Here is a 24,377-nt window from a genome sequence, read left to right on the forward strand (position 1 = left end):
AACTGAGTACCAGTGTTTTACAAGGAGCGACTGCCTATCTGACCTCCACAACCCGGTTACCCGCTCAACCTAACACCCCTTGGTAAGACTTACTGGCTTCTGACTACCCATAACGACTGCCAAGAATGTTCAATGACAGTCGGAACCTACAGTTTAACATCCCCTCCAAATAACGGTCATTGGTATCCAAAATATACGTAGAAAGTACATACGAACTTAGAAAAGTTGCATTGGCAGGCACTTGCCAGACCTGGAATCAAAGACGCACGCTCATACTTGAGAGATTTTCTTGAGAGGTTCTCTACCCACTAAACCACGAATTCCACTAAGTCACCACGACTTTGTCATCTATTCAATGTTTTTTTACGTTATAATACGTGTAATATTTTTGCCACACACAACTTAAATGCGGACTAATTAGAATCACTACTTTTATCCCTATGGTCACGTCTATTGCGACTATTCAGATCTTTGATTTTGCTGACCCCATAGTCGCTGGCATAAGGGACAGGATCCGCGTACGAAGTCGCGGGCAGAAGCTAGTTTTTAGTAAAAATATTTTCATTACGTAACTATGGTTTAATTTTGCCGTATGGTTTAATTTTGCCGCCCCCTAAATAGTGCCGCCCGGGGCATTTGCCCGACTGCCCGCCCACGCTACGCTAATGGTTGTCCTTAAATCGTATTTATTAATTTTAATTAATTTTGAAAATTATCTTTCAACAGATGTAACTGAAACCGGCAGTGTATGCATTCTTAGCGCTATTGCTGTGTTCGGAAATATTGAAATCAAATCATTGGTAAAAATATATTGTATTTTTTAAATATTACGTGTTAAGTCGTTCGATTTGCCGCCCCCTAGGACGCGCCGCCCGCGTGCGGTGCGCGCCTTGCACGCCCGCTTATGGCGGGCCTGAGTTTACCTTGTAATCAAGCAAATCTTAGCGCAAATAATGATTTGGACGTTTATTCAGGTTCCAAATAAACTTTCGGATTAATGCCCAATACATAGGGGGCGCTTGGATAATGATTGCACCCGGGCGCTACATAAGCTAGACGCCACCCATCCTCCCAGAGATAGCGGGATGAGCCGCTCTACAGAGTTATACGGAAAAGTCTCATTGATACGGCCGCTTTTTATAGCTATCCGAACTTGGTCGGATTATGTAGGTTTTCGATGCTTCGTCAGTATTATAATTGTTTTTCTTTAATTACTGAATTTAATGACATGAAATTTTGCAAGTGAATAGTTAAATGATTAAACAAATTATTGGCATACATTTTACCATGCAATTCCTTTTGAACGTCGTGATATTCGACTGCTTAGAACAGTGATCTATTCATGGTAAATTATCCTATAACTTTTTAATTACTAACGGAACATCATTGATACTTGGCAACATGTTGCAGACACTTACAAGGTTTGTGTAAACGTGAAAATCTAGACCCCAAACTGCATACTTTAAGAACTAAGACCTAATAAGTGTATTTTACGTTTATATTTTTATCTTTTAAACCCTACGACTTTTTCTAAATCTGTTTTTTAAACAAATATAAACAAATTCAAAACAACGTATGTAAAAATCTACAGCTCTCTATGTAAGCGCTTTATATGAAAACTAGCTAATGACCAAACGTTCGCGTAGTGGAAACTTGAATTTCTCCGAAGTTTATGCATGCACTGATTTCATTCATACATAAATAATTATACACAAATACACACCATTTTTGGACACATCTCTTTTCTTCTAAAGTCTATGGATTAAAAAAAGTTCCGCCAGGACAACGTTCGCCCAGCGGAATCAGTTTTTGGTGAATTTCTCCACAATGGCTGCATACACAAATTTTTATTTACCATACACAATTATAGAACGTCTTACACTAATTATCTGCATAATTTAAATTTTTAAATTCAACAACATTCCGCTGCGCGAACGCACACCAGCGAGCGAGTCTTTCGTCCCTCTCCATCCGCGTCACCCCGCGCAACCGCGCATCGCCCGCACTTGGCTCGACGAAATGTTACACCAACACAATGCGCTCGACAAAATGTTACACCAATATGCTCGTTGGTTTGTAACAAACAGGCGAGCGTGCTCGATGTTTTGTTCGTAAATAGATGATACACTAGAACATCTCATAGAGCGGCTCGTCTTTCTGTTACAAGTAAATGTTGTAGTCTATACTCACCCTTTGGCTTCACGCATTTCCGTCGTCAAACATAGGCACCATGTTTGATCACACCACTTTCCGACTCGCTGCCTACCTGCGTCTACCAACCTCCTAAGTTAAATAATGTCAAAATTGAATAGAAATCGAATCGCAATATGATCGCAATAGCAGTTTTAACCATAATCGGGCTTTCTGCTACTAATATAAGACCAATCGTATTCCAACGAAATTCGACGGGTTTGCGATTGGTCTGCTATTTTGGTGATTTTGGTCTACTATACGGTAGTTTGCTCTACAGTCATATTACATTTGCAGACAAAATGATTCATTATTAAATGACAGAAAAGGATAAAAACGTTTATTTCAAAGAAAAAATAGAGGAATGCCACATACGCTTCAATCGTAATTGAGTCGTGATTGGATCTCAGTCAAATGTGAATCGTATGTCGCTTAAGTAAAATTAGGAGAATCGGGCCCCTGGGCACTTCAAACGGCGCAAATATAGTATAAGCCTTAACGGGAATTACATGTTTGAACCGTTTGGGGTTGAAACTCTTGGGCCGTGGTCAGAGTGGTCACGCCCTTGCTAAGGAATTCTTTTGTTAACCGTATGTCGATGTAGTTAAGGTTTATATTAAATTGTTTTCTTTAAATGCGCTCCGCCGCGCTTCCACCGGTGTGCGATGGACCTAGTAGTAGCTAATAAGTAATCTGTGCTAGTAGGTAAACTAAAACATCAAACCGTTTTCAAAAACGAATAATTTTTGCCAATCTGGTGATGGAAAGGGTTTAGGACTAAATTAAAAAATGCTGTCATAAAGCTTTCAATTTATTAGTTAAACAAATATCACTTTTATTTACAACCAAAGCGATCACAAATTATAAGTAAAACTAATCGTAATCACCTAAAACTACTTAACAGATCGAAATATTTACAATAGAATTAACAATCTTCAACTCGCGAAACGATTGCGCTCAGGGCCTCGAGGCGCTGGGCGGCGGACGCGGGGCGGGCGGGGGCCGGGCGGGGGCCGGGCGGGGGCCGGGCGGGGCGGCGCGGCGCTCACGCGGTGGCGAGCGGCTGCGTGACGACGGGGTCGCGGCGGCGCGGCGACGCGTCGTCCGCCTCGCCCGGCGCCGGCTCCGACAGCCGCAGCGCCACCTCCAGGTCGCGCAGCACCTGCACCGAGTTGTATCTACTTTTAAAAGGAGGATGCTGATCTGCTATAGTGATTCAGGACCTGAGTGCCCACAAGTAACATAGAATGTTAATATTAGTATGCAACATAAATAATATATTATACTACGCGCGGCGAATGATGATCCCTATGACAGTTCGTCAGCGCTTAACATTGTAGTAACGACCTGTCACAACAAATCCTTTACAGGCCCATTAAAAATTCGAAAAAATCATAATTGTGTACATTTTTAGGGTTCCGTAGCCAAAATGGCAAAAACGGAACCCTTATAGTTTCGTCATGTGCGTCTGTCCGTCTGTCCGTCTGTCACAGCCGATTTACTCGGAAACTATAAGTACTACAGTGATGAAATTTGATGGGAATATGTGTTGTATGAACCGCTACAAAAATATGACACTAAATAGTAAAAAAAAGAATTGGGGGTGGGGCCCCCCATACATGTAACTGAGGGATGAAATTTTTTTTTTCGATGTACATACCCGTGTGGGGTATCAATGGAAAGGTCTTTTAAAATGATATAAAGTTTTCTAAAAAACATTTTTCTTAAAGTGAACGGTTTTTGAGATATCAGCTCTCAAAGTCGTAAAAAGTATGTCCCCCCCCTCTATTTTTATAACTACGGGGTATAAAATTCTAAAAAAAATAGAGGTGATGCATGCTAATTAACTCTTTCAACGATTTTTGGTTTGATCAAAGTATCTCTTATAGTTTTTGAGATAGGTTGATTTAACTGTAATTTACGGAACCCTTCGTGCACGAGTCCGACTCGCACTTGGCCGGTTTTTAAATTATAAAAATGAATATTAAGAAATTATTACGTAATGTTCGGAAATCATGAAAAAAAACCTAAATGCAAATGTACATGGTACGTGCTGCAAAAGTTACGTCGCCAAGCTGTTATCGAAAAAATGGGACACATCGATAAACAAAACATCGATAATTTGTAGGAAAAAACTTAACAAATGCTTGGAGTGAAAAAAAAAAAACACAGTATAATTGTATTTTGTTTACCTAATCAATCTATCTGTAAATTTTACACAAATAACTCACTATTCACGTTGCGAACAAGTTGGTAACATTTTTTAATAAAAAATAATATTGAAACGATACAAGGAAATAAAGAGACATTTGCAGGGTTGCCATTTTATAATATTCGGGAAAAATAAAGATTTGTTGCAAAACTTTGATTTGACATTTACACGTATTTCTACTTTACTTATTCGTCCTTTTTTATAGAAGTCCCAATGCATGCATTTATGTTAATACATTAACCTCCCCACTCAGAGACATCTACTACAGCCTTACTTATAAACGTGAATTAAATATAAGTAATACTTAAGGGCTGTTTAAGAAAATTCTTACTTATAAACGTTGCTTAAGCATGTCTTAACTAACATTTAATCACTACTTAAGACTTTAAGTAGTGATTAGTTAAAATATTGCTTAGAAGGTGATAAGAGATTTTATAAGTAAGGGGGTTAATGATTACTTAAACCATTCCTTACTGAGGCCTCATTTACGGAGACGCGGGGCGTCGCGCGTTGCGTTGAGCGGCGCGGCCCGCACTGAATTCAAATATATGGCGTTGTATGAGTGCGTTTAAGGAGAAGCGATTTTAGACGCGTTTGTTTGAATTAGGGCGTTTTTTGCGGCCGAGCCCGCGGATGGCACCGACGCTTCCCACGCGGCGTTTACCGCGGCGGCGCACGCAGCGGCAATTCTCGATGAAGCTATGGCCCGCCGCGTGCTTCGCTACACGCTAGAGGACACGCCGCGGGTGCCGCGGCGGGCACCGCCACGCTTCCCGTCTCGCTTCTCTATGAACATGGTCGTATATTGCTATAAGTTTGTGTTTACGCATGCGATGATGCGTGCCGCTTCACGCGCCGCCCCACCGTAAACAGAATTTCATTTCATTTCATTTCATGAATCTGACATGACTGAATTAAAAAAATACGGTGGGTCTTTGGCCTCCTTTTAACTACTACCCTAGTACTTCTGACAAACAATGATTCGATTTTAATTCCGTTATTTTATTGTAGAGCATTATTAAAAGTTGCTAATGCAACTGGCCTCAATGCACCTATGATTTCCTAATACTTGTAGTAAGTAGTTTGGGAATCAATGTTCTCGTTTCAGGCGTTTGCTAAGCGGACGTTCAGTGGCCCCAATGATGTTTGTGACACAGAAAATGAATGTAGTTGACTGTACTTTTGCTTGAAATCGGGTTAAATTCTAAAACGTGTCGAGTTGGTGAAAACATAAAAGTGTATAATTTAAGTTTCACTATAGTTCGGCCATTCAGAGAATGCGTTCCTGACACGTCGCGATTGAACTGACGACGTAACTTTGCAATGGCGTTGCAGTTACGATAAAAATATTTTTGCTGGTTGTTTACCGTTTTAACAATTAAGGAGCATTAAAACAACATTATTATATCAATAATCAATGAATGTTATAATTTTGTGCCAAACTGAGTGTCAAATAACTTGGTAAACAATATTTTTCTAAATCTATACTGCGCTATTACAAGGTTATGTCAGCGGTTTATATTTTGTAGTGCTGTGCTAAAAATAACAGGCAAGTATCGTAATCTGTTCTTATACAGTTATAATATAAAATAATACGTTTTGATTTTCTTTTTAAGAATTGGAAAATAATGGACTATAAGACTTAATTATAACGTTTATGAAATATAAAAATAAAACTATGACCAAACCGCATTTTTATACTTAGATTAAAAATGGTAACCCCAAATGGCGTTATGGGCCGCCATTTTGTGACGCTAAAACAGTCGTCCGTTGTCGTTTCGTGCGCATAGACCACGTTTTTCAAGTGTTTTCGATCTGTTTTTATTTGATTACCCGGCTTTTGTTAGACCGAGATATCAGGATTGATTCTGTTATTGATAATAATATAATTATACATGTAGGCGAAGATGATGATGAAGACACCACCTCCTCAAGCAAATCGGAGTCTGATTAATATTCTGTTCGCACATTCAATTCAATGTACTTGTAACAAAGAATAAATAAAACAATTTTATTATATGAATATTACCTTTTTTTGGTTTCCACTTAAATAACTAAAATATAAAACAAATGATTCCGCCAATTTAAAACGAAAATAATCTTAAAATAATGCGGCGGTTCATTTTGAAGGAACGGTAACGAACTCAGTGTTATGTTGTGCCCATCACTAGTCGTGACTAACTGATAGGTGTCAGGAACGCATTCTCTGAACGGCCGAAGTATAACTGGACACGCATCAAAAACTTAACGTGTCGAGTTGACGACATGATAAATGTTAAAATTTCGAGTTTCACCAACTGAACATATTCGTGGTGAGTTAAGTGTGTCGAGATGACGAATGACCCCATTGTTTTAACTAAATACTACTTAAAACCTTAAGTAGTGATAAAACATTTTCAACGATTATAAGTAAGATTTTTTCTTAAACACCCCTTAAGAATTACTTATTATTTAATTCACGTTTATAAGTAAGGCTGTTAATGATTACTTAAGTCACTCCTTAGTGACGGAATGTCATACAAATCCTTCAGGCCTCATTTACGGAGACGCGGGGCGTCTAGCGTCGCGTGTGGCGTGGCGTCTCGCGGCGCGTCGGACGTTTTTTCTGTTTACGGTGGGGCGGCGCGTGAAGCGGCACGCATCATCGCATGCGTAAACACAAACTTATAGCAATATACGACCATGTTCATAGAGAAGCGAGACGGGAAGCGTGGCGGTGCCCGCCGCGGCACCCGCGGCGTGTCCTCTAGCGTGTAGCGAAGCACGCGGCGGGCCATAGCTTCATCGAGAATTGCCGCTGCGTGCGCCGCCGCGGTAAACGCCGCGTGGGAAGCGTCGGTGCCATCCGCGGGTTCGGCCGCAAAAAACGCCCTAACTCAAACAAACGCGTCTAAAATCGCTTCTCCTTAAACGCACTCATACAACGCCATATATTTGAATTCAGTGCGGGCCGCGCCGCTCAACGCAACGCGCGACGCCCCGCGTCTCCGTAAATGAGGCCTCAGTAAGGAATGGTTTAAGTAATCATTAACCCCCTTACTTATAAAATCTCTTATCACCTTCTAAGCAACATTTTAACTAATCACTACTTAAAGTCTTAAGTAGTGATTAAATGTTAGTTAAGACATGCTTAAGCAACGTTTATAAGTAAGAATTTTCTTAAACAGCCCTTAAGTATTACTTATATTTAATTCACGTTTATAAGTAAGGCTGTAGTAGATGTCTCTGAGTGGGGAGGTTAATGTATTAACATAAATGCATGCATTGGGACTTCTATAAAAAAGGACGAATAAGTAAAGTAAAAATATGTGTAAATGTCAAATCAAAGTTTTGCAACAAATCTTTATTTTTCCCGAATATTATAAAATGGCAACCCTGCAAATGTCTCTTTATTTCCTTGTATCGTTTCAATATTATTTTTTATTAAAAAATGTTACCAACTTGTTCGCAACGTGAATAGTGAGTTATTTGTGTAAAAGGACAATGCTATTCTTTGTATGGAAGTTGGGCTCAAGAGTTGCCCACAGTAGCTGCATAGTGTATTATGTTCCATAGGCTTATAATAGGTCCCAGACCGAAATATTTCGAAATCTATCCCAGGAGTCCTGAGAAAAACTGGTTTGACTCTTATTCAATATTACGAAAAATATGCTTACAAACTCTTAACTATTCCACTTTTATTACCTTAATTGAAATGCATTATAATATTAATCGACAAATACGAGGTGTTGAACGAGATTTTTTTTTACCGACTTCAAAAAATGGAGGAGTTTTTCAGTTCGTTTGTTTTCTTTTTACGTTTGTACGTGCATAACTCCGTCGTTTACCAACCGATTTAAACAATCATTTTATTGTTTGAAAGGATTTACTTTCCAAATGGTTCCTTTGTTATTGGGTCCAGGGTCTGGTGATAGAAACATTAAAACAATAGGGAACTGTCGGAAATTGTAAGCACACATTGAATAAAAACTTGTCATTCGGGTATATATTTTCGACACCACAAAACTGTGGAGGACCTGACGATGGAGACGACAGTGAGACGAGGGAACTCCTCAACGGTATCTATTTACTACCTCGTGTTCGAGCTTATTTTATTCGTCTTGATAAGATTTTTCCATTGCCATTACGAATATTAATTGCATGACGCTACACGAATTTAGGACTGATTGTGGTAGATAGAGAATGAAAAGCAAGAGAAACAACAATTACCTTTAAACGTCTATTTCTGTTTTTTTATCCTGTTAACAGTGAAACCACTAACTACCTGAATGTTATTTCAAGAAAAGAGGTTGTAAGGTTTGTTGATGCTTAAAACGGCTTGCTAACAATGGCTGGCTAACATTAGAACCGGTTTTTTCTCGGGACCTCTGGGATCGATTTCTAAAATATTTGGATTTCGTATTAACAGTGAAGTAAAGAACCTATTCTAACCATTCCCACTACTGGGCAAATGGCTTGGGCTTTATAAAGTGACTGTTCAAGTTTAACATTAGAACCGGTTTTTCTCGGGACCTCTGGGACCGATTTCTAAAATATTTTGATTTCGTATTAACAGTGAAGTAAAGAACCTATTCTAACCATTCCCACTACTGGGCAAATGGCTTGGGCTTTATAAATTGACTGTTCAAGTTTAACATTAGAACCGGTTTTTCTCGGGACCTCTGAGACCGATTTCTAAAATATTTTGATTTCGTATTAACAGTGAAGTAAAGAACCTATTCTAACCATTCCCACTACTGGGCAAACGGCTTGGGCTTTATAAATTGACTGATCAAGTTTAACATTAGAACCGGTTTTTCTCGGGACCTCTGGGACCGATTTCCAAAATATTTGGATTTCGTGTTAACAGTGTAGTAAAGAACCTATTTCGACCACTTTCACTACTGGGCAAAAGGCTTAGGCTTTGTTAAGAGACTATCTATGGAGAACATTTGAACCGGTTTTTCTCGGGACCTCTGGGACCGATTTCAAAAACATTTGGATTCCGCGTTAAGAGTGAAGTAAGGAACCTATTTTAACAATATCCACTACTGGGCAAATGGCTTGGGCTTTATAAAGTGACTGTTCAAGTTTAACATTAGAACCGGTTTTTCTCGGGACCTCTGGGACCGATTTCAAAAATATTTGGATTTCGTGTTCAGAGTGCACTATGGAACCAGCTGGAACTACTCCCACTGCTGGGCAAACTTTGAGCCCAGACCCTGGCATTGTCCTTTACAGATATTTTTTACTAAATTCAATTTTGTGAGATTCTTTCTTTCTCCTGCCCTGTTCCCAAATATTACTTGGGGTCGGCGCAATATGTCATTTTCTTCCATTTTCCCCTGTCACTCGTCATACTGACACTCACTCCCTTCCTATTCATATCATCTTTCAGGCAATCCATCCATCTTTTCTTAGGTCTTCCTCTTCCTCTCCATCCATCTACATTCATACTTAGCACACACTTTGTTGCATGCGTATCATCCCTCCTCATTACATGTCCATACCACGACAATCTTCTACTTCTCATCTTTTCTGTAACTGGCGCTACTTTCAGACTTCCTCTAATGTAATCATTCCTCACTTTATCCATTCTTGTAACACCACACATCCATCTCAGCATTCTCATTTCTGTTACATGCACTCTCTTCTCGTCCCTCTTTTTCAATGCCCAACACTCCGATCCATACAGGACGACAGGTCTAATGACGGATTTGTAAATTTTGCCCTTCAGTTTGAGGGGCATCCGCGGGTCACAAATAGCGCTAGTTACCTGTCGCCACTTCATCCATCCAGTATTGATCCGATGCGTAACGTCCCTGTTCACCTCACCGTCACTTTGGACGAGTGAACCAAGGTACCGGAAGTCGGAGCAAACTGGTAGGGGCATGCCGGCTAGGGTTATGGTCATGGGTCCCGAAATACCGCCAAAATCACAATGCAGGTATTCGGTTTTACTCCTGCTCACCTTTAAACCCACTGTCTCCAGTCTCAGCCGCCATGCCTCCAGTCTACTCTGGACCTCTGGCCCACTCTCCCCCACCAGAACAATGTCATCGGCGAAAAGCATACACCAGGGTGCCTCCTCCCGTATATCTGCCGTAAGCGCGTCCATTACAAGCAGGAAGAGATACGGGCTGAGGGCCGACCCCTGATGTAAGCCAACACCTACACTGAAGCTGGTGGTAGTGCCCGCTGCGGACCGGACTTCTGTACGGCATCTGCCGTACATCGCTCGGATCAACTGCACATACTTCCCTGGTATACCTTTCTCCTCAAGGGCCCACCACAAAACCTCACGAGGCACCCGGTCATATGCCTTCTCGAGGTCAACGAACACCATATGCAGGTTTTTGTGTGCACCCCTGTACTTTTCGCACAATTGGCGAATACAGAATATAGCGTCCGTTGTACTCCGACCAGGCATAAAACCGAATTGATTTCGTGCGATATCACTCTCTTCTCTCAGCCTCCTTTCAATAACTTTCTCCCACACTTTCATACTATGTGACATTAGCTTTATTCCTCTATAGTTGTTGCAATTCAACACATCACCCTTGTTCTTAAAAATGGGCACCAGGAAACTATTGCACCACTCGTCTGGTATAGTTTCCTCTTGCAACAACTTATTGAAGAATAAAGCCAGCCATTTCCATCCATCCATCTTTAATAATTTCCACACTTCCACTGGTATTCCATCTGGCCCTATCGCTTTTCCATTTTTCATTCCATTCACTGCTAATCTGACCTCATCCTCACATACATTTCTTACAAGGCCCTCGTTCACCGCTTTATGATGGAGCACACCGCTCCACTCATTTTCTTCATTCATCAGTCTTTCAAAATATTCCTTCCACCTACCTTTAATCTCCACATCATTCGAAAGGACCGTTCCGTCTCCATTCTTTACACACCTTATCTGGCATACATCTCTTGTCATTTTCTCCCTAGATTTAACCAATCGGTAAAAGTCATTTTGACCAGCTGGGCTATCTAGGGAGTCATACATCCTCTCGTGCGCTTTTGCCCTTGAAACAGCCACAATCTTCTTTGCTTTCTTCTTACATTCATCATATTCAGCCTTTTTTCGTGCTTTTTCACTATCATCATTGTCTTCCGTCCGCTGCCATTCCTTGAATTTCATCTTCTTTTCCTTTAATACACTCTGCACTTCTTCCACCCACCACCAAGTTTCCTTCTCTATCACTCCATTCCCTTTTGATTCTCCTAGAATGCTTCTTGCCGCTTTCCTTATACACGTCGCCATTCCACTCCAGCATTCATTCACATTCTTTTCATTCATTTCTCCCATTTCAATCATCTTATCAACCACTACTTTTCTAAATTCCCGGGTCATATAGCAATTTTGTGAGATTCGCTGGGCCTAAAATCGGCATTCCCCTTTGTCTCGATTCTAGATTGTCAGTGTTTTCTGGCTTTCAGTAGTCAGTTACTGTAGATTGTGCGTATAGTACAGTGCGTAATAAACAGTTCTGTTAGGCCCAAATGATGACTCAGAAAAAAAAACAGGCTTTGACGAATGCACTGACTACTGACCGTCTACTGTCTAGTTGGATGCGAATGGAGCTAGCGACGACCCAGTTACTTAGGTTTCTAAAGACACTTAAGACTGCCTAAAAATTAGTATATGATGTGCGACCTCGGTCTCCTTGTGGTCGAGCAGCGCGAAGCGCGCGTCGAGCGCGGTGAGGTGCGCGAAGGTGAGGTGCAGGTGCGCGTGCAGGCGCAGCAGCGCCAGCTGGCGGAAGTGCGCCGCGTACATGTGCGCCACCACGTGGAACAGCAGCCGCAGCACCCGCCGCACCACGCCCTCGAACTGCGCCGGGAACTCGTTCGCTGCAACACCGACGTTCGCGTCAACAAACATTTTGTCTATGCGGTGCAATCAACAGAACTGTACATTGTACACTCACCATATTTAGTAGGGAAAACAGTCTCGTCGTTGACGGTCTTCTGCGTGAATGTCATGACGTAGTCGACGTACTGAGGCGCGGCGACGCGGGACTTCTTGCCCCGGTCGTCGTACCAGGCGTAGGTGCGGCCGCCCGGGCCCGTCATGTCGGGGCACGACGCGGCCGTGCAGAACTCCGACACGGTTCCGTACAGCAGGTTCACGTGGTCGAACAGCGCCAGCGCTGCAACACGCACAAAAACTGTTAAGAGTCCGCTCTTTGTTTATTGTATACTAGCTTCTGCCAGCGTTGCGGGTTTCACCCGCATCCCGTGGGAACTACTTCCCGTACCGGGATAAAAAGTATAGCCTTCCTCGATAAATGGGTTATGTAGATATTCTTATATTATTATATTATTCATTATATTATTATTGAAAATTTCCACCAGTAGTTCCTGAGATTAGCGCGTTCAAACAAACAAACTCTTCAGCTTTATATTAGTATAGATGCCTTTGCTAAGTACTAACACGCAAAAATAAATAGTTCTACTATTTTCCCACGACAGACCACACCTACTATTTATCCTCTTTTTTATGGGAAATCATCAAAGGAACCCCCTCTCGCTGTGGATTAGCAGCGTGAGGGAGTGTCAGACTTTCAGAGGCCTTGGCCCTGGTGAGCCCCGCTGGGGTTTGCTGACTTTCCTTGAGGAGCGAGTAGAACTACACTTGCCGCCGACACGGGCCTGTTGTCTCCTAAGAAACGGACGGACAATGAGGCACCCGAAAATCACCGCCCACAGACACCCACGCCTTCGGTGGTCAGCAGTCGTCTCTTAACAATCGGCGCCCGTGGTGTCTTCCACGCGATAGCTGGGATGAGACGTGCGAACTCTCATTCGCTCCGCCGTCTCCATCTCGAGCATGACTACTTTGCAGAAGGAGGCGACGGCATCCCATTCGCTCTCGCCCCGGACCGAAGCCGTGTGCCTCAACGAGGACACAGCGGTGCCGCCCGAAGGTTCGTTTGCGTGGAATAGTGACTTTCGGCAGATTTTTGGTTTTACCTACATAGTTCTCGATCTCGGGGGATAGATGGAGCTGTATGTCCGAAATATTTTAAGTCCATTCAGTGAGTTAGCTCCATAATAATAATAAGCTTTATTTCATTCCACATGCATTTGCATGCTAAATTGAGAAATATAAAATAACAACTAAAATTAAATAAATCCATATAAAATTACTAAAGTTGTAAAATACATTTTGAATATTTTTGAAATAATTAAGTAGATAGATTTTAATTTAATTTTATATAATGACTAAATTATTTCAGTTAGTAAAATCAATTAAAATTGGGTTGCGGTTTTAGTTGCTTAGTGTGGACCCCCTTCGGGTAAAAGCCTCCTCCAAGGACTTCCATCGTTCCATTTTCAAGGATAACCAATTTTTCCCTGCTACCTTTATCAGTTCGTCTGACCATCTAGCGCCTGGGCGGCCTCTAACCCTACGACCTCTAGGACCTCGCCATTTTACCACTCTGATGGTCCACCTGTCGTCGTCGTATCGGGCTAGGTGTCCCGCCCATCTCCATTTCATTTTCAGAGAGAAGGTAAACACAATTGACCGACGCTTTACGTCGGTCAATTGTGTTTTGCTGCGAATGAACTCATTTTTGACTTTGTCCCTTAATTTTACTCCCAATAAACTTCTTTCCATTCTTCTTTGAGTTGTTTGTATTTTGTTTCTAGCTATTTGATCGAAAGTCCAGGTTTGAGAGCCATAGGTAGGTACAAGACATGGTAGAATCACTGAGTCCATAACAATTTTTTTTTTTTTAGTTAGCTCCATAAGTTTCTTTAATTAATTTGTTAATTGCATAACATTAACGCCAGAATTTGCTATACGGTGCGTTTTTGAAGAGGGACACTGACAACGGTGAGCGGCGCGGGGATTGAGAGCCCGATGCCAGTGAGTCAGCCGACCAACGCTCGGCTCGGTGAAATCAACACTTCTGTGATATCATCAGAACATGGTTTTGTCTATGTTTTACACAGGTATTACATCAGCTGGCTGTGGTTGCAAACGCACGTGAGTGAGAGTGGACAGCAGGGTTAAGCGACGCGTATCCAGGGCCTAGTCTCGTGTGAGGTCATTTATTTTGAGAAGCTGGAGAGCACTGAATTACCAAAGGAACTCATGAGATTACTACGGTACTGGTACGGGCACCCGCTCAACAGTGTTCGATGGGCAGGGGCGATGTCGCTTACGGTGCTGAGTGTGGGCTAAGCGGTGGCCAGACCTCACCCACATTGCTTAACCTTGATGTAAAGACATGTGGGAATTGATGCTTCGACCTTGTGGGATAGGTATGGGCTATACTCGGAAACCCAACACTGAGCGTGGCCCGACACGCTCTCGGCCATTATTTTTTATGGTATCCATTTTAAGTCATGCACATAATATGAATTCTATTGCTACTTGATTTAAATAAATTAATATCTTGAAAATATTATTTTTATGTTATGTTTTTCAGAGTTTGAAATTAAAATTTAATTATTTTATGCATATCTATATATCATGGTGTCTGTCGAATTTACACTGTGATCAGAGGGTGCTTCATTGTGACTACTTATAATCAGGTTCTGATTGGACTGTTTTGTCTTTGTTACTCGATTTCTCGAAGAATCGACAGAACTCTTCAGCGGTATGCTACCTCGTGTTTAGGCTTATATTAATCGTATTGGTGAGAACTTTCCACTTATGTGGGCGGATAGTGACAACTATACTTGTCACCGAAAGGCTAACAATAAAAAACTTTTTACAAAAATAAAGCAGACTCCCGAAAACACTGAAAAGCAAAAAAAAACTATTCTTCAAGTAGGTTTTTTTTTGTAATAAGTTTTTGTAGTGTTATTTTCAATTTTAATTAAACTAGCGAACTTCCCACGGGTACAATGCTGACACTAGAGGCTTCACTATTTAATGGATGTTATTATACATATAAAATTAATTAATCACTTTATCTATTAAAAAAACCCGCATCAAAATTCATTGTGTAGTTTAAAAGATTTAAGCATACATGGGATACAGATAGGGACAGAGAAAGTGAGTTTATTTTATACCATGTAGTGATGATATAGCATTATTAAAGTTGATGAGGCGGACAGGGGGCAGCAGATTGACTACGCTAGTGGGGGTGGTGTGGTGGAACTGACTGTGCGAGGCGAGCCACTCGTTGTAGTCGAGGCCGCGCGGCAGGTCCACGAGCTGGCGCATGTCGAGCTCGGGCAGCTTGCGCTCCAGCAGCGCCTCCTGCAGGTACAGCTTGGGGTCGCCCGCCGGCTCGCCCTCGCGCTCCTTGCGCCGCGCCTTCCTGGAAACCATAACAAACATCATATAACAACTATTATTTCATTTTTATTGAACACAGTTCAGACTATTATCCTTTTTGTGCTTAAAATTATCTCATAAGATATCGTTTCACAAATATCACCCCAATAATCCCATCAAAGGATACATACCACTACCGGCACAGTCATCATTTGCTTAGCTATACTCGACTGGGCTCAACCGGGTATAGCAGACTAACAGTTTCTGCTTTGAGCTTCTGACTACCGGTAACAATTCCCAAAGCTGTACAAATAATAGCCGATAGATCCACAGAAGAATGTGAATTCGACAGAATATTGATTTACCCGTCAAACGTTGATCAGTCGTACCGTGTGATCTACGTATCGTGTGTGTGTGACTGACTACCCGTTAAGTTTTGTTTATAGAATAAAATATGAGTGCGCCATAGCATAAGTAGCGAGTGACTGGCCGAGGTCAGCGAAGTGTTCCGAGCGCGTTAAGCGGCGCCATTGTGCGCCAACCGCCACGGCACGAGTGCGCCGAGCGGGGACTCTACAATGACAAATGTTGTATTCGAACACGCCTCTCCGATTTGCACTATATACGAAACAAACAACAGCGAGCGGCAAACTTCATTAATAAATATTCCACAAATAAAACTCATTGAAAACAACGATTTCAAAAATTATAAATTGCATATTTGTAACCAATGATACGGTACGCGCGCTCAGTTAGCAGTGGGCCAGTGATATTGTGACCTAAATTTAGCATCGAAACCCTCCGAAGCACTTTCCTTAAGCCACTGATAAGCACTTAGCAATAGGCATTTTCGCTGCCGGTTATTGAGCTTGTTTGTGTCCTCTTCGTATTTTCCACCATTTCACAAATCTTCCAATAGAGCTTTCTTCCGGCCAATTAGAAGTTATATTTGAGCGCATATCGAAAAATATAATCGAAATGTTTTCTGTCATCGATTCATTTCTTCTACTATATTTTTTGCTATCTGCGGTCACTAAATGATAGAAGACATATTTCTTACTTCAGTCATTGCTAACAGTGTTAATATCTCTTAATAAATAAGTATAAAAAGATTGCTTGAAGAAGTTTTTCTTCTTCGAAATGTCGTCATAGATTTCGGACATCCTGGTCGCAGCAGCAGACGCAGCGCTGAATGGGCCAGGAGTGCGCCTCCGTCGCCGGCCTTCTGCGTCACTCGTGCAGGCCCATGCGACGCCAATGTTTAATGTGTACATTCGTATGCTTTTGGTATATCTTAATACATTTATAATCAATAAGCATCATATATGGATTCGATTTGGCTTATCAATGCGCCTTGCCTTAGTGACGTTTTTAGTAAGTCATTGGTGATTGTTTATCATAAACCGATCCGTATTGCGTATTCTTTTGAAAAAATAGCAAGTGAGCAACATAAACCGTAACAACCAAGTAAAACTCGGTGTATGCGATAGTTGAACACACAGCACAGTGGCTGGTGAAGAGGACGCGAGACTGCGGGGAGCTCACCTGAACGGCACTGCCGAGTACAGGTAGGAGGGCAGCGAGAACAGCACTCCGAGCACTACTGCGTGGCACATCGCGCGGGCTACTGAGCGAGCGCTGCGCACGACGCCATTCGCTGCGCCCGCGCGCCCGCACACCCGCCCCTCCCCCGCGCCCACGACTACACCCGACCCCGCCGAAACGAGACGCAACCACATTGGAAACATCTCTGTCATACATATAAACAATAAGCTTACTGCGCGAAGTACAACGTTGGCCCACGGATTGAGGTGACCGGAAAAACTAAGCTTTCTATAAAAATCGCAGCCGCACGCCGCAGCGCCATATGGGTGCTCCTCACAATACGCAGTGCCAGATTCTTCAGAAACAGTGGCTCCGCCTGGATATCCCGAGGTTGTGCTAAGCTAATGGTGGTCATTTTACGTTGAATGATAGTCGAAAAGTGATATTAATGGGGATTAGCTCGGAAAAACATTCAGTTGAGTGACGCAAGTGTTGTGTAAGCGAGCCAGGCAGCTCTCTGTGTGCGTGAGCGATAAGTTCAAGGTTCATTAACAACATCACACGCCTTAATATAAGCAAATAATATTATAGACTATAATCGGATGTTTTTATGGTGTCGTTCTAAATAAATATTGCTTCTGATAGACCGTGTACGATAAATTATATTCCTCCATTCCTTTCACAAATCGTTGATAATACAAACACAGTTTTGAAACCATAGGCGTGGTAAGGTTTGAGACAGTGCAGCGTGACACTAATGGTGAACACACACCTTTCAGAATCGATTGCGGCAAAAGAATCGAATCCTGTCAAATGTGATATCTTATCTGTGATTCTACCACATTCGGGCGGTTCGACTGATTCACCGCGTACACGTGTTCTAGGTTCCATTCAAATTCTATTCTTTCGCTGCGATCGATTCTGAAATGTCTGTGTTCACCATTAGAAAGTATCGTGCACATACAAACTATGTAACTAACAAAATGTTAAATCGTCACCAATCCCGTTTGTGACCTAATTGTTGCAGCATTTCTCTACGTGAATGGGAACGATTAAAATAAACAAGCGCAAGAATTGAGGACGAGCGAGCCAAGTGATGTGTGACTGTGTTTATATAGAATTGGCACAGATGCAGGGAAGACTCGAGGCGGGAGCGATAACCTGGTGCTCACGGCGCGACGTCAGCGATCCTGCTTTACTAACTTCATATAGGATAGGTATTCACGGCGCGCCGCCGGCAACTCGATTATAATAGGCAGACGATCCATAGACTTAGCGGTCTACCGGGGAATATCTTTCTAATGTGTAGGTATGCCACCGGAAAGTAACAAGTTAAATGGTAAACCAGGAAATAACAAATGCTCGCTAATGTGCTCGCTCTGGCATACGTCCCGCTCGCCACAACACCCTTAAAGGTTTATTGAACGTTTCATCATCCTCCGAGCCACTTTCCCAAACCTGATGCAGCTGAGTACCAGTGCTTTACAAGGAGCGACTGCCCTATCTGACCCCCTCAACCCAGTTACCCGGGCAACCCAATACCCCTTGGTTAGACTGGCGTCAGACTTACTGGCTTCTGACTACCCGTGACGACTGCCAAGAATGTTCAATGACAGCCGGGACTCCCGGCATTGAACATTCTTGGCCCCGGATTTCTCCGGCCCGGGACCTACAGTTTAACATGCCATCCGAAACACAGTCATTCGTGTCTAAGATATACTTAGAAAGTACCTAAAAACTTAGAAAAGTTGCATTGGTACTTGCCTGACCTGGAATCGAACCGGGAGGTTTATTAAACGTTTATATTACAGGGAAACGTCTCACTCCAACTCTAAGGGCTGATTTTTCAATCGCCAGATAACTTTTATCTGAGGAATATATTTGACGTTTTGACAGCTTTTGTATGGAAAATATGTCAAACCGCCATATTTATTCTTCAGATAGAAGTTGACTGATGATTGAAAAATTTGCCCTTAGTTGAGTTTTGTACATACAACTCATAAGCGAGGTCCACAAGGATTTCAAGTAAAGCATACAGCGGGTTTTAGTATCGATCTGGGTGCGACTGACAACATCTGCAGCGCGACCTCGAGAACAGAGCAGGCTAAAGAAATTTGTTGATTTTTTCAAATACTATCCCAGATCTAATAATATATACATAAATCCGAAGTTTGAATAAATACGAGGTTTACAGGAAGGAGAATGATGGTTAAGAAATCGAGTAACAAGACAAAAAAATAAAATAAAACAAACAGGCAACTTGGGATCCACCCCCCCCTCTTTTTTTAAAGTCGGTGAATAATTGCCGTTTACGTTGTTAAAATAATAAATAAATAATACGATTGTCGGTCGCAAATTCCGATGAAATGGAACATTCTAGTCGATTGTGGTGTAGGTATCCAAAGCATTTATACCGATGTATACCGTATCGTGACGTCACTGAGTGGGAGTGCGGTGTCACCGCTGGCGGGGCAGGGGAGCGTGGGGGTGAGAAGGGGACACCTGTTGCTTCTTCGACTTGAGTGCGTGGCCGACCCTCCACTGGGGGACTGAGCTTCAATAACGTCACCGTTTGACCTTCTCACTGGGCATTAGATGACGATCAGCATAACTCTTTATCAGCAACGCATTCAAACATCTAATTTTCGTAGGAATTTTGGCCAGTTCTCATTAGGAGTCCCTGAGATGACAATTACTGAAAACACACCAACTTAAAAAAAAAATCTTTTGCAATATTAAAACCGTAGTGTTTACTATAAATAAATGATAATATCTGGCTTATGCTTAACTGATCACCAGATATAGTAACAAATAGCAGACAAAAAATAGTAAATGATCACCAAAATGAAACTCGCATTTTAATGTAAAATTATAACCAAAGTTTTAACACTTTGCTATCCTATTTAAGTGAAATTACTCCAAAATAAATCATGCGTAAGCCAAAAATAGTAAATGATCACCAAAATTAAACCACCATTTTAAAGTAAGATTATAACCAAAGTTTTTAAATTCTGCTATCGTATTTAAGCAAAATGAGTCCAAATAAATCATTGTTATCCCAAAAGTAGTAAATGATCATCAAAATTATACCAGCGTTTTAATATAAAATCATAATCAAAGTTTTTACTTCTTGCTATCCTGTTTAAGTAAACTGACTCCAAAAAAATCAGTTCGGCCTGATACAATAAATGTAATAACATTATGGGGACCCTTTTCCTGCACTAGGGTGGAAAATTGTCTATTGCATGCCTCTAAACAGTGAGATAAGAGTGTGTTTTCGAGGGAGTGTATTGAGAAACACATTCTTCTTCTTCTTTCTCCTGCCCTGTTCCCAATTTTACTTGGGGTCGGTGCAATATGTCATTTTCTTCCATTTTCCCCTGTCACTCGTCATACTGACACTCACGCATGCATTGCAAGCCTGACACATAACTTAATATGGCATCATAATACTTTATTTGGTAATAAGCCTACATTTTATGGCAATCACAGTGACTTATTTAGGCAAAAATTATACATTAATTTGGTCGTCAAGAGTTGGTGATCATATACTTTTGGTGGTCCGAATACAATTTTAAAGTGGACTCGTGACTAAAATAGCTGGTACTATTACATTTTTAGACTTTATTTTTCTGGTGTTCAGTAGATATTTTTGGTTACAAAACTAAGGGTATCAAGGCATTTTATGGTGGTCCTTATATTTGTTCCCATATTTTAATAAGTTTTTCGTCATATACATTCCAATAGTCACATAGTATGTCACACTTGTGATTTATGAATACAGTCACTTTATGAGTGTACGGCTGTTTGTCCACCGCCGCCATCACCGGACCGTCGCGCGTCGCCGCGTCGCGAGTCGTCACCGAGAACGAGATTTTTTCTGGCCGTATTTACTATCGGCGGCCCTCGGCGGCCGGATGACGGCGATCGGGTGAAGGCCGTGCGGGGCACACAGGACCATTGTAAATGAATGTATCGCTAAATCGGCGCCGTCATCTCGTTTTCGGTGACGGTCCGGAGTCGGCGGCATACTTCCACTTATGCCGATAGTGATAACTATGCTTGTCACTGAAAAGCTTGAAATATTTTTTTTTAATAAAAATAAGTTCAGCTATGTCCCGTCGTTAAGGCATACAATAATAAAATACAAATCAAAGGGTAAATCACAATCAGTCATATTAGTCTCGGTACATTACTAAAATATTCCAAATTATAACTAAATACAAATTCAATTCCAAGTCACAGTTTTTGCGGGGAGGACACGGCGCAACACATGCTCGCTGAGTGTGTAGCTTGGGAGGAGCATCGCCGTGTCGTCACTAATGAAATCGGAGCCGATCTGTCGCCAGCCGTAGTGCGGAGGATGTCTGGGTGTCACAACGCCCTTTTCCGCCCCCCATGAATGGGTTCAAGGGCGAGGGACTTGGGGAAGTTCCCGCCCCTACCCAGTGGACCCGAGGCAGTGGCGCGCGTGTGTGTCGGCGCGTGCCCCGGAGGCGATGCAAGGGGGAGGCGAACACCTCACTACCCCGTGCAAGAGACGAGGCCCGTGCGAGGGCCGGCACTTGTGTGGGGCTGTGGAAGAATTTGGATTCCCGCGGCCCCGCGCCCACGTGCAAGAAGGACAAGAGGGCGTTTTAGCCGGTAAAAGTCCGGCACACCTCTCCGCCTCTCCTCAAGCGGAGGAAGTCCAGGATCCCCCCCCCCCCCCCCGCCCAAAAGGTATGAACTATACTTGGGAAACTACGTAACCCTACAATGAGCGCGGTCCAACCCAATGCTCTCTTGGCCGGTTTTTTTGAGCTTTTAATGGTGCTTCAGTCGGATTACCCCAGAAGATTATACCACATCTAAGGAGCGACAACATTAATAGCCCGGTCAAAATAGACATTTGAAATAACACAAATTCCCGGAAAGCTGATTTTTGGTGGAGAGCTAGATTTGATCATTCTAAATAAAATACTAAAAGTGCCCATCGATGCCATGTGTGCGTCAAGTTATTCGAGGTCAAATGTCAAAACTTTTGGTTTTTTGTGTTTTTTTCGAAAACGGTAAGTTTTATCAAAAAAATACATCAGACCAAAATTGTAGATTATAAAATTTTCTACAAAAATGGCATTAACAGTTTTCTCCTAAATGTTACCATTCCTGAGATATCGCGCTTCAAAGTATATTCCATACATGACATGCACACATTTCCACGCCACCTGTGAGGTAGTGTACTCAGCGCGTTTTTTTATTGTGGTTTCTCCTGTAGGCCTACTCGACTAACTGTCATGACAATTTCAGGATAGTTTAAGGGAATAATTGCCGTCAAGTTCTAATATGATGTCATTATTGATATTAACTATTGGGTTAACTATTATTGTGATTGTTTTAGATTTATCAGATTCATACAAAAACTCGTGGTGGCCTAGTGGGTAAAGAACCAACCTCTCAAGTATGAGTGGGTTCGATTTCAGGTCAGACAAGTACCAATGCAACTTTTCTAAGTTTGTATGTACTTTCTAAGCATATCTTGGACACCAATGACTGTGTTTCTGATGGTACGTTAAACTGTAGGTTCTGGCTGTCATTGAACAGCAGTCGTTATGGGTAGAAGCCAGTAAGTCTGACACCAGTCTGACCAAGGGGTATTGGGTTGCCCGGGTAACTGGGTTAAGGGGGTCAGATAGGGCAGTCGCTCCTTGTAAAGGACTGGTACTTAGCTACAGCCGGTTAAACTGGAAGCCGACCCCAACATACATACTTGGGAAAAGGGCTCGGAGGATGATTTGATACTACAATCATTTTTGCAATTGCAAAAAATAAAAAGGGAGTAAAGTTTTAATAGGGTCCAGATATTATGTATCAATTTCCAACTCCAGTCTTCTGGATAAAAATGGAAATGTCGAAGGAAAATTAGCGTTAACTTTAAAAGTGGATTGTCGCGACTTCAGCGGTTTAAAAAATTTTGTTCTGTGTTTAGTGATGCAGAACCATGCCTTAGGACTGCAGTACGCTGATATTTAGGATTTAAAAGTGGGCAATCTAGTCTTAGCGACAAGCCACGTGAAGGTAATTCAAAACCCGATATGACCCAAGATAATATCGAGGCTATGCGGCAGTTAATTGTCGCAGACCAACATGTAACATACCGTGACATGGATCCGTGGGCATTACGATTGTTTTACATTCCCCAAAACTAAGTAAAGTCTTCGTGGTAAGCGTTTCAGCACACCTGAAAAACCTGTTGACTCATACAAATCGGCCAATTTGACTACCCCCACCTCAGAATGGAATAAATATTTCAAGAACTGGGTTTAATGCATGCAAAAGTGCATTAAATATCGCGTAGAATTCTTTGAAAAACAATAAATGGTATTAACCTATTAGATTGTCTATACTTATTTCAAACGACACAACTTAAAGGCAGCCGTCGTATATACGTGGCTTATATGTGCATATCATGTGTAGTGTGACTCTTTGAATCGCGATATCTCAGGAATGATAAGATTTAGGAGAAAACTGTCAGTGCCATTTTTGTAGAAAATTTAAAGATCTACAACTTTGGTCCGATGTCTTTTTTTGATAAAACTTACCGTTTTCGAAAAAAAAACAAAAAACCTAAAATTTTGACATTTTACCTCGAATAACTTTTGACGCACACATGGGATCGATGGGGACTTTTAGTATTTTATTTATAACTAGCTTTTGCCCGCGACTTTGTTCGCGTGGAATAGTGACTTTCGGCAGATTTTAGGTTTGACCAATAGATGGCGCTGTACGTCCGGAATAAAATTTATTTTTCAATTTTTTTGGTAAAAACTATCCTATGTCCTTTCTCAAGTTCCAAACTATGTCTGTACCAAATTTCAAACAAATCAGTTCTGTAGTTTAGGCGTGAAGAAAGGACAGACAGACAGACAGACAGACAGACAGAGTTACTTTCGTATTTATAATATTAGTTAGGATGATCAAATTTTGGTGGAGAGCTAGCCACCAAAAATCAGCTTTGTGGGAATTTTTGTTATTTGACCACTACTTTTATGTCTATTTTGACCGGGCTATAATCTCTGGTACGCTAACAGAAGTGTATTCATAGTAATTAAGGGTGCTAATTAACGAATAAAATAAAAAATGATATGGTTGGTGTAATGTCGAGGCGGCAGTCGCGATGAACTCTGTCGGCGGTAGGTGGCGGCGGTGCGGGCGGCGTTGCATAAC

At 41.8% G+C, this 24,377-nt stretch overlaps 1 protein-coding gene across 5 annotated transcripts in view; it reads right to left on the reverse strand.

The window, feature by feature from the left end:
- Positions 1–2,988: 2,988 nt before the first annotated feature.
- LOC124632203 (MOB kinase activator-like 2) overlaps positions 2,989–24,377 on the reverse strand; it is a 44,619-nt gene continuing 23,230 nt past the window's right edge. Inside the window, exons 1-6 of one of the 5 annotated variants that reach the window (XR_006984597.1) lie at positions 17,172–17,380; positions 15,419–15,669; positions 12,319–12,540; positions 11,750–12,241; positions 9,616–9,643; positions 7,727–7,880 (exon numbers count right to left, since the gene is read on the reverse strand). Coding sequence is in view for 4 of the 5 variants with exons in the window: in XM_047166929.1 (XP_047022885.1) it covers positions 3,236–3,352; positions 12,045–12,241; positions 12,319–12,540; positions 15,419–15,669; positions 17,172–17,374 (990 nt within the window). In the remaining variant the exon portion in view is untranslated. Of the gene's footprint in view, positions 3,353–7,726; positions 7,881–9,615; positions 9,644–11,749; positions 12,242–12,318; positions 12,541–15,418; positions 15,670–17,171; positions 17,381–24,377 lie in introns of those variants that run through there. The other 4 variants (XM_047166931.1, XM_047166929.1, XM_047166930.1 and 1 more) reach the window with 4 other exon arrangements.

Source organism: Helicoverpa zea, chromosome 8 (assembly GCF_022581195.2).
Source record: "Helicoverpa zea isolate HzStark_Cry1AcR chromosome 8, ilHelZeax1.1, whole genome shotgun sequence".
In the NCBI taxonomy this organism is placed as follows: domain Eukaryota; kingdom Metazoa; phylum Arthropoda; class Insecta; order Lepidoptera; family Noctuidae; genus Helicoverpa; species Helicoverpa zea.